This window comes from Bombus impatiens, unplaced genomic scaffold (genome assembly GCF_000188095.3).
Source record: "Bombus impatiens unplaced genomic scaffold, BIMP_2.2 scf_0049, whole genome shotgun sequence".
NCBI lineage: Eukaryota > Metazoa > Arthropoda > Insecta > Hymenoptera > Apidae > Bombus > Bombus impatiens.
Window position 1 is genome coordinate 849,198 of NT_176468.1, and position 11,258 is coordinate 860,455.

At 32.7% G+C, this 11,258-nt stretch overlaps 1 protein-coding gene across 2 annotated transcripts in view; it reads right to left on the bottom strand.

The window, feature by feature from the left end:
• Window positions 1–11,041, bottom strand: part of LOC100748238 — a 32,803-nt gene extending 21,762 nt beyond the window's left edge. For both annotated transcript variants that reach the window (XM_003485237.4, XM_003485238.4), the window contains exon 1: window positions 10,536–11,041. In XM_003485237.4, coding sequence (XP_003485285.1) covers window positions 10,536–10,620 — 85 coding nt within the window. In that variant the 5' untranslated portion in view covers window positions 10,621–11,041. The remainder of the gene's footprint in view (window positions 1–10,535) is intronic.
• Window positions 11,042–11,258: the final 217 nt, after the last annotated feature.

An 11,258-nucleotide genomic window follows, 5' to 3' on the forward strand; every position in this document is an offset into this window, starting at 1 on the left:
AATTAATCTTTTAATCTGGTAGTAAATTTTTCAGTAATTAATCTTCCAAGTGTTAAATATTCTGCGATTTGAATAAAAAAAAATCAGGAGAGGCGTATTGTGTGCATTGAAATAAAAAACTTTATTTCCAGAATTTATGCAACGATGAAAATTCCAAGCTCTCCGTTTAGGGATTTATGATAAGGATTTATGACCCTTTTTATTATTATACGCTTTGTTGTTCTAAAAATGTAAGTCTATTGAGAAATTGATTGTTATATTATTAAAAATAATTATAGGGAAATTATAAGCCAAGTTAAAGAATATACAATGGATAGGAAAATAATTAAAATAAATAGAAAAACAATTTGACTAGAAAATTGCAGAAGCAACAGACAGATGAGCGATCGTTCAATATTTTTTCATTTCTTATTTCACCAAGAACAAATTCTCATCGATTCTATTTCTATAAAAGAATCAATTGTAAACACAAAATAAACCAATCTTCATTTTTCCAATGCTCTACCCAATCAATTAAAAACGATTAAAAACGATCAAAAACATGTAAAGCCGATAGACAAGCCTGAGGAATTTTATTGTTTGTTAATTTATGATCATATATTATCATAAATTTCTAAGAGACAAAATTTCACATACAATTGCATGATAAATATCACTATCGTCCTTCATTTTTCTCAAACTACGTATAAATGAAGTTTCCACAAAATTCTGATTCTATTGATGATCAGAAAGTTAAGAGGAAGCAATGCTGGATTAAGTCTCAGAAAAGAGAAAGGTGATGTTTGTAAAAGTCAATGTCATGTTGCATCATCCCAAAGATCATTCGTCTCTAGATTTTTCGTCGATGACGTTCGTGATCGCCTTCTCTATAGCGTGGAATTGAGATTCATGGTCTAGAATAATCGGACAGAGTATTCCACACCGGCTGATTAGTCGACGATTAATCGGATCTCTGATTAATTCGCGTTATCACTCGGTGAATCGAGACGTAACGACGGATGTACGTAAATCGTTCTCTTTGAGCCTAGTCAAACCTAGTCGTTCGATGTTCTATTGGAAGAAATTTGCTATAATCGTGAAATCGAAATATATGTTTTTTTGTTACTATATGTACGTATTGATGTATGCGTATCTAATCTACGATAATATTCTATATTTCCCTTAGTTGGAATATTTAGAAATGTTTGAGATTTTCATGGCCCAATATCACGACATGATTATTAAAATTGTTAATTTTTATCTGAATATGGGATTCAGAAAAATAAAAATATTCAATAAAATTCAAAGAAGAAGAAAGTGTCAAGGAGAGATGTCAAGAAGCATCTTAGGTTTCTTAACCTGAAGTTCTACTTTCTGTATTCACTATTGTGGATCTCACGTTACAGTATATGGTCTGATGTTACGACTATGTCGAAATTGACTTGAATTCAGATATCACACCGTTATAAATTTTATCTGCTGTAACTGTTACAAATTCTAAAACTAAATTCTAAATTCTACGGCATAAGAGTTAATATTTTGAATTAAGAAAAATTTTGGTTATGAATAACGATTATAAATAATTAAAATCCTTTTGATTACCGGTAATCATTATCGATGACGGGAATTTTAGTTTGATTACGAATAATTATTATCGATAATGGAAATTTAATTTTGGTTACCGATAACCATTATCAACGGTAACCATATTTTCTGGTTACGTTCGACTATTGTTGATTGCTATTAACATAATTTATAATTAGTAGATACATAATTATTGATAACGTAGAAGAATTAATTATAAAACGTATATATTTATTAAGAAAAAAAACGGTATGAAAATATATGAAACAAAGAACAGGATAAAAGATTGTATTACAATATTGTTACGAGAGTTAATAAAAATATCGTACTACAGTATCTTTTATCTTATTCTTTGTTTCATATATTTTCATATCGGTGTTTTGTTTAATAAAATAGATAAGTTTTATAATTAAATGTTTTCATGTTGTCAAATACTAATTACTAGTAATATTAATAACTTTGAAAATAGTCGAACGTAATCACAAAAAAAAATTTGTTTAGCTAAATGTAAGTACAAAAAATATTCGTAATCGATGATGGTTACTGGAAGCCGAAGAAAATTTTAATCATTTATAATGTTTATTCGCAATCAGAACAATTAAACATTAATATTCTTTAGTTTTTTCAGTTCTTCATATCAATTTTTGAGAAATTTCTTTGAGATTTATTGATAATTGGCTGCCATTTAAATAAAATTTAATTTTTATTAAATCACCTTTTCCTCAATAATGTTTAAAATAACTGTTACCTTGTTCTACTTGAATCAGATTAATGTATAAAACTTTTGCAAAATAATAAGCGTTTCGTACAATAATATACAATTTTCAATGTTAATACATTATCAAGCGTACAATAAATGAACATCGATATACATATAGCAATGAACATACAAATAAGTATTTTGTTTACGTATGAAAAATTAATATCTAAACGATAAAAATATCTTGATTAGCACTTCGATATATACAAAATAATAATAATTGAACTCATTCACAAAAAATAGTAACAAGGTGGCGAGTACAATCACGAGTCATGAAAAATAGAAGAAATTAATTAACACCATTAAGTCAATATACATATAGTAGTACTAAACTTATTCAGAAAAAATAGCAATAAAGTGGCAAGCAATTACGATTCCCAGTTTGCTATTACCTTGGTAAAAACAAATAAATCTTCACGCTCATTCTCTCTCCCCCTCCCTCTCTCTCTCTCTCTCTCTCTCCTTTCTCCCTTCATTCTGAATTTTAAACAAAGTTGCGAAAAAGGTTCAAAGGTGCCGAAATCACATCCCTCTCTTTGCTTATCCTTTCTCCACTCGTCACTCCTCGATGACTACGATATTTATTGTTTTTGCCCCCGATACATAGGCCAAGCTGGACCCGCCTTAGGCATGCAAGTGCGCACATGCAAGTCTTTTCTGCAGCTGCAGCAGTTCACCACAATATCCAATCGACGAGGCCTGCTGGCGGGTTTAAAAGGGCCACTGGCAAGCTGCCAATAGGGCTGACAGAAAACGACAGGCTCGTTAACGGATAACCGGCGACAATTAAGGTAAACGAATCGATCGGGCCAGGGTATTTAACTACCACTCGGCCCAACGTTGGTGCACGTGTAATTAACGTGTGTAAAATCAAATTCATTCCGCCTCTCGTCGTTTTGTCTCCCGTTTAATGTGTCTATCAACCTTTGCGTCACTGCATCCTTTGACCCTGTTCTGCTCACTCCTCAAGTTTATATTCCTTCAGATATCTTTTCCTTAAATTTTGTAATACTGTATTTCTGACGAATATGGAACAACGAGAAACGACAAAAAGATATAATTTTCTATATTTTATTAATATCTGTCGGGGATATTCAATCTCGGCTCATATACGTTGGAGAACGACCTGGGCCAACCCTGTGGCGTTCGTGCGATCATTTGGGAATCTAATTGGTAATTATTATTGCGTTAATTGGTAACGATTGGTTTTTATTGGTATTTAATTTTTAGTAATTTGAGCAAACCAACAAAGATCGATACAAAATCAATCGAAATGATTGTCCTTTCTGAAACATGTTACGAGTTCATAGTGGACTAATGTTCGCAGCGATAAACTTTATGAATTATTCGTAATGAGGGTGACTTTAACACTCTTGAATATTTGAAAGCCTCTTTTTTACTCCAAATCCTAATTTTCTGTAACCCATAAATTACACTGTTTTTTGCCTTTCTCGTCTTTCTCTCGTTTTCTTTTTTCCCTCTTTTTTAATTCGAATCGTTAATTTCCACTAACTCATAAATTGTACTTCTTCAGCTCTCCCACCTATTATCTGCTTTCTTTGCTCCTATTTTTTGGAGGTCTGTATGATCGTTCTTCGTAGAAAAAGAAAATCAAGTGTTTAACGTGATTCGGGGTCAAACGTTGAACCCGTTGCCCCGTGACGACCAGACACCTGATTTTTAAAGCGCACAAGTTTCTGTCCACTGACGTTCCTTTTCACTTTCCGGCATACAAATTCCGCCGAAGTGTACTTTGATTCTGCTAGCTCTTGACACTTGTGTTTGCGCAGTGGGAACGTTCTTGGCTTGTCGAGTGTATTGTGAAGTGGATCGCGGAATAACGCGTGTGGTCGAGTATACTGCATACGCGAAAGCGATAAAACCTAATATTGTACTTTTGTTCCCTATTTTTCCATTATACACCTAGGATTTCTTTTTTATTGATTTAGTAACTGGCTTAGTAGTTTTCGAAAATAAAAACTCTCCAACTTGAAGACATCGAGTTACTTCCTATTTAATGATAATGATTAATAAAATTTGCAACAATTTAATAAGTCTCTTAGAGGCACTCGAAAAATATACAACTAACGAAATAGAACAAGTAAAAACTAAAAATTTATATTGGACGAATCTGAAATTGTTAACGAAAAGACATTTTTTATAGAAAGCTAACGATGAATAAAAATTGTGTAGAAAATTTGGATAGATATCAGCAGTTCGAATTGATTAGAATTAGTGAAATTTACAACAGCTTCTAATGTTAAAGAAAAATCGATACTAATAAAATGAAAAAGATAAAGGATAATGGTTTAAAGGTTTGAGATCGCCAATGGAGGAAATATTTTTATTTTAATGGTAAATTGATAAAAATCAAACAGAAAGTTAGGGAGAACATCTCGCATACGGATCGCGGATTTTTTCTTCGTTTCTCCGTAAAAACGTTCCGTTTATTTTCTTAAATTGCTGATCCTTCAGTGAAAAGTTTCGGAAGTATGTTAAAACACTCCTCGTATTTTAAGGAACGTCCGGATTTTGCGGTTAAAATTTATGATGCGCAAACTGCCTACTACGTAATTCGTAACATTTCTTCATTTTTCTCATCGTTTCCCAAAGCAACTTGGTCTTCCCAAAAAAAAGCAACAATTAGAGGAAGACATTTTTCTTACAGCAGTAACACAGTGGAATGACATTAAAAGATAGAGGAAGACTCGTCAAGTCTTAAAACAATGGAAACTCGTAACTTTAGATTACGTATATCGAAATTTTCACTTTTCGTTCCATTCTTTGTATTTTTCTGTAATACAATTGCAAGCCGCAATATGCTTTTAACTTACGCATTTTTCAATAGAAGCTCAAGAAACGCGTGATATTTCTTTTCGTGGATTCGTACGCTTCTATTTTTCTGTTTGACTGACAGTTTACGGATCGTCTGTAAACCAACATCTTTATTCCTTCCTTCAAATATTGGAAGCCTAATAAATCTTTCTGTAGCCAATGTTTCTGAAGGGATAAATAATAATTTGAATTCTTATTTATTGTTCATTCTCCTATCTCCTTGTCCCAATTCTTTTAATATATCGATTTAAAATACCTTTACTTTAATGTTAATTTTCATTCTGACTACTCACATCGACAATCGAAAACTTCTGTTTATCGAAAGCTTGTATATTGAACATTTGTTATGAAAAATTCAAAGGTCATTGTATAAAAGAGTTATTACATCAAAGATTTCTGATTCACATGCATATATCGAGAAGGGATTTATTCTTGACCATCGCTTTATCATACGATCTAAAAACAAGTATGATCGATATGATTGGTTTCTTCGAACGTACCTGTATGCAAGAAAAGCCAGGTTCTCAAGAAATCGAATCACGTGTTGTACTTGAAAGTAAATCCATCCAAATAGAGGAGAAATTCCGTGAAAAGAAATGTATTGTTTCAGCGAAATTATGCGTCTTCGAATGAGACACCCCTCGAAAATAGGAAACTTGTTATAATCATATATGTATATCATACGCATACATAAATATATATATATACACTTTATCAGTTTTCTATTCCAATAGCACTGGTAATAAATATTTCAAATCTTGTACACATTTGAGGAGAACCTGTGTATTTCTTTCAGTCCAATATGTACATATTTATAGTTGCAACTAACTTTATTTATCGATAAAACGAAACGAGGGACAAAAAAATATTTTTAAACAAATAACTGATTACGATTATCATAAGAAAAAAATATTGAAAGATAAAAAAATAATGGCTTAAATTAAAGTATCAAAACTTTGTTAAAAAAATAGAGCAAAAATAATAATACCAAAGATAAAAGGTATAACGAAGCTTGTTAATTGAAATACAGGAATTTTGTTAAAAGATAAATCTATTATCTTCCTATTACCACCAATGAATCTACTGATATTATTAATTATCAATCCCTATTTATTAGTCTGATTTAAGCAAATTTTTATCAAAACCAAACCTTTTCTGATCCAATCGTAAATATAATGAAATATATGAAAGCTAATTACGAAGATTCTAAATGTTCAAGTTCTACGATCGATAATAAGAAAGCACTCGACCGTACTCGTGGTCATTAACGATTGCGATGTAACCGATTACTCGAGCGATCCATTAAAAATTAAGCCGCGTATTTTTTGCAGTTTTACTTCGATCTCATCATCCTGATCATCGAAAATATCTCGAAAGTGATAACGATCGTGTATGAAGTACAATGAAAACGCAGACCGTGTAATCTCGTGCGGTGTGATCACGAAAATCACGTAGCCAAAGACAGAAATTCTTTCATTTTTAACACATACAAGTATGAGAGTTTCTTTTCTTTGATATCGCCTATAGGTATATGTATATTTTACTTGTATCTTGATAAAAATAGCTACAGATAATTACTTTAAGCCCTAGGTAATATAAAGCTTGCTAATAATTGAAGATTACAAGATATGATAAGTATATTTTTGTCCATTTCTTGTTATAATAAGCGGGAGAATTTTAACGTAAAATTGTAATTGAAAATGAACAAAATTTAGAAATCACTTCTTTTAAAAATGGTTGATAAGCTTAAATTTTGTGGAGGACAAGAACATAATTATTAAGACGAATATTCATATATCCTCGCTATTTTAGTACTATGATGAGCAATATATTATGATATAGCAATATAATAATATCAAAAATTGTCGAGAAAATGAAAACACGTACATTCAGCTCCAGAATCAAGTAAAAAGACAATTTTACTGGCACGAGGATGCATTGACAATAATTTTCTTAGTAAATAGAGGATGTATAAAGAAGACGTGTTTTTAGAATTTGTAAATTCCATTAGGAATTAGGAGGATTTTCGAAATTTTAAATTGCACAGAAAAGAAAAGGAAGAGGCTTAGAGGAATTTTTGTGTTATCCGAAAGAGAAGAATTTTTAGAATTTTAAATACATGCAAGGCAAGAGAATTAACAAATTTTCAAATTATATCTGCAAATTGAATTTTCCAAACTTTCTCTTGCTGTGTGAGTAGTAAGAGTGAGTAAGAAATAACTTGTTAAATGACTAATACGAATTATACTGGACCAGAAATTAAGGGATGACGTTTTTGTAATGACATCCATAAACATAGAGATCGAATGAGATCATTGGTGGATGTCTCTTTTATCGAATAAACCTTGCTAGAAATAGCGATCGAACGTCAGTAGTATACGTATATACTGGCATCGATCAATGCGAAGGAGCTTCATAATTCGAGTCTCTGGCTAATTAGTTTTTAATTGTGTCGGTTCGTAAGATCGAACGTTATAAACAAACTATGCTATAAACACTGCCTGAGAAATAAGGGCGATATCTATGAAGATATCAGATTTATAGGAAAATCGCTTTTTATTTGTTTTCCTTTTCTACTTTCTTTTTCTTTTCGAAAGGAAAAGTTCAATTATTTTAAGTAAATTAAATATTGATTAGTCTTCAACGTAATAACTACTGTCATTAAAATATTCTTTTAGTGCTTTCACGATCTAATACAGAATACTTATTCGATATTTCTTGATGAAAAAATTGTACAAAGATTGCATCTAGATAAAAAACAAGGAAGTCGTAATTTTTATTCGATTAAACAAAATTGTAAGGATCGTATTACCTGAATAAGTAGATTTGTAAAAGTAAAAATCTAACGACGAAATTTTCCAATCTAATGAAAAATAAAAATTACAAGATTATACAGATTGAAATAAAGAAGTTCGAACAAAGCATAACTCTATGCTTCATAGCTAAATAATGGGAATTAACAAGTGAAAATAAATCGATAATAATGTGATGTAAGATTGAGTTCTATGTACAATTTCTAAATAAGAAACTCCTATAAACGAGAATAATCGGTGAATTTGTACAAAGATCAATAGTAATGCGTGACAAACTTGTCGGAAATATTAACCGGTCTTAAATTAAATTCTTACCTAACTATTTCCTCCTAGCTGACGATTCGTGGAAGTTAAAACAATCCGTTTGATGGATAAAACCAGATTAAACATGTGAAATGCCATTAGAGAATGAATTTCTTTTTTTAGATTACTAAGGACTAACGTTGTGTTAACGCCAAATTCCATTCGAAATTATTTTTCCAGTCATTTACATCATCGAATTCTGTGTTCTTTGATTATTTCAATTATTTCGAATCACGTTGCTGATACCTTAGAAATTAACGGGACTTTTGTGAGAGAGAAATCAAACGACTCGACTATAAGAAGGTACAGTTTAAGGAACGTCATACCGGTATCGTGAGTTATAGACGATCATTATAATTTATACATTTTATATTTTACGTGATATAACACGAACTGAAATGAAATAATCTACGATCAAATAATACAATTTTTTAATCCAAATTGTAGTCTTCATAATATCGATTAAGTATTAAAAAACAGAATAAGAAGTATAAAATTCTAGTACGGCTACTCCTTTAAACGTGCACGAACAAGCGTAATTCTTCCTTTTAATGTAAACGCTTTATCTTACCATTATTGAAAAGATAATTGTAATAGTTTATTAAAGATAAAAGTATTGGAACTTTGCATAATCCCCTAATAATTGGAAAGTCGTATGCTTTCTTGGCAGAAGAAACGATATTGTTCAGTGTCCTAAAACTTAGGCGACAGTAGGAACCTTTAAACGTACTAACTCCAAAAAAATGTGTTTGGCAGTTTTAAGAGGGCAAATAGTGGCAACAGACTCTCATAACCAATAAGTATAGCGCAATTTCCAATTAATTTTGAAACGACGTCTAAATATATAATAAACCTATACCTGGTACTATGACCGGAGTAACTTAGTATAAGTTCTGTGGCTCTATTACAGTACGCGTCTAGCTAAATTAATTCGTAGTCACTCTATGCTTTGCTACTTCAGCCTATGAAATTTTGATCTAAATACTTTCAAGTGTATACATGCTCGCAGGTCTGTGCAATAAATGGCAATGAAAACTGCTAAAATAATACGTTTTTTCATAGACATAAAGATATAAAGATAGTTGTATAAACTAATTATACGGTGTATCTGTCAACGCGTTTACCATTAAAATATAATCGGTAAACAAAGAAATTTAAATGTGTAAAAACATTCGTAAAATTGTCAAACGCTCCATGAAGCGTTTAAGCAATTGCAATCACTTTGCGAACTACGTACATATACATATTCTATCGTACTGACATAAGTGATAGCATATCGACTATGTGTAAAGTAAGGCGTACAAAATTCGGTCGACAGTCGACGTATGAATTCTCTATACCTCCACGTGACTTGAAGGTTACATAAATGACCTATTTACATAAAGTATTAGCTACCAAATATAATATTCAAATATCAAAACACGAGTCAATTACGAATCGGTATCCCACGTAAGTGTATAAAGCTACGCTGCCTCAACTTCACTGTGATCAATAATTGAACGATGCGTGAATTCGAACGATGATACATGGAAGCATAGGACCGTGTATCGCGAAATCGTAGCCGCGATTCATTCACGAAACCATACAAATCCGCGTGAGTCCGTCCGGTTCAAACTTAAACAACCTTAGGCATAGCTGATCACTGTTTACAGTTTACACTCACCAGTCTTATCAAACACGCGAGAAAGTCACGCCATTTACTCGAAATTTCCATCGAAACAATTTCTCGCGTCTTTCGTGCATACAAGGACGAAAACGTGTGCGGCAATTATTCGCCAACACAACGCGGAAATTCAACCGGAGACGCCACGTGAGGACGTCGACTTTATCATCCGACACTTTAACTACTTTCCGAAGGAGAATTCGAAAAAATACCATTTTACCAATACATCCAAAATTTTATTTTATACCGAATGACTAATATTTACTCACGTATGTCTATATGTATTTCCTTTACACTGTTTTATACATATATACTGTACTTTTCGTATCGATACGTAATTTATATCGAATATATTTACTCACATCCCACACTATTTTACACACATCGTATTTAACTTTTTAAATCGACAAACGGTAATTCATACCGAGCAACTAATATTTTTTCACATATATTTGTTACAGTATTCATAACGATTTCACGCAACGTTTTCAGTTCTCGTTCAAAATAAAATAATACGAGACAGAGTATAAAAGAAGAGAAAAGAAAAAGAGAATTAATTAACATACAAGAAGAAGAGAAAATGATCACTTGTCAATACCTGATACGGGAGCAGCGAGAAACGCCTGATTGGTGGCGACGAGTAACGAAACCAGCACAAACAAGGACCACGCGAGGACGATCATCCTGGATCGTAGTGATCACTGAGAAGTACCGATAACGGCTCGATCAGTTTGCCAAACTCTGGACCGCCCCGAGCTTCCACTACGGTTATGTTTTCGCGCACCTGACCGGTATGCACGCGCGTATGTATCCGTAATTATTCGGTTGGTTCGCCAACGGTTGATGTTTCTCTCTTTTTTATGTATGTATATACGTTTACATAAATATATACAATGTATATATATATATATCTGTACGTGTGTGTATATATTTATATATCGATGTCAGTGTATTTGTAGTATATATGTGCGCGTACGTGTGTCAGAAGTCTTAATTCAGTGTCGTTAGCTCTCGAACACGTTTCTCTCGATGAACCGGGCCCTCGCGCTCAGACTCGGCTTTGCCGACTTCTCCGACCAGTTAGCCAGCAGTGAACTGCTCGTGTTCCTGCCTTGGGCATCGTAATATACATAAAGTCGCCAGATAAGCCGCGGCTGACACCCCACCACGAGCCGCCCCGTCGTGGGACGACCCGTCTCGCTCGCTCGCTCGCTCACTCCCGATGGAACAGCTTGAAGTCCTCTTCTCTTCGAAGCGGCCCCACACCGCGCCGCACGGTGAAACAAATCGTAGATATTTTCCAAAAAAAAAAAAAAAAAAA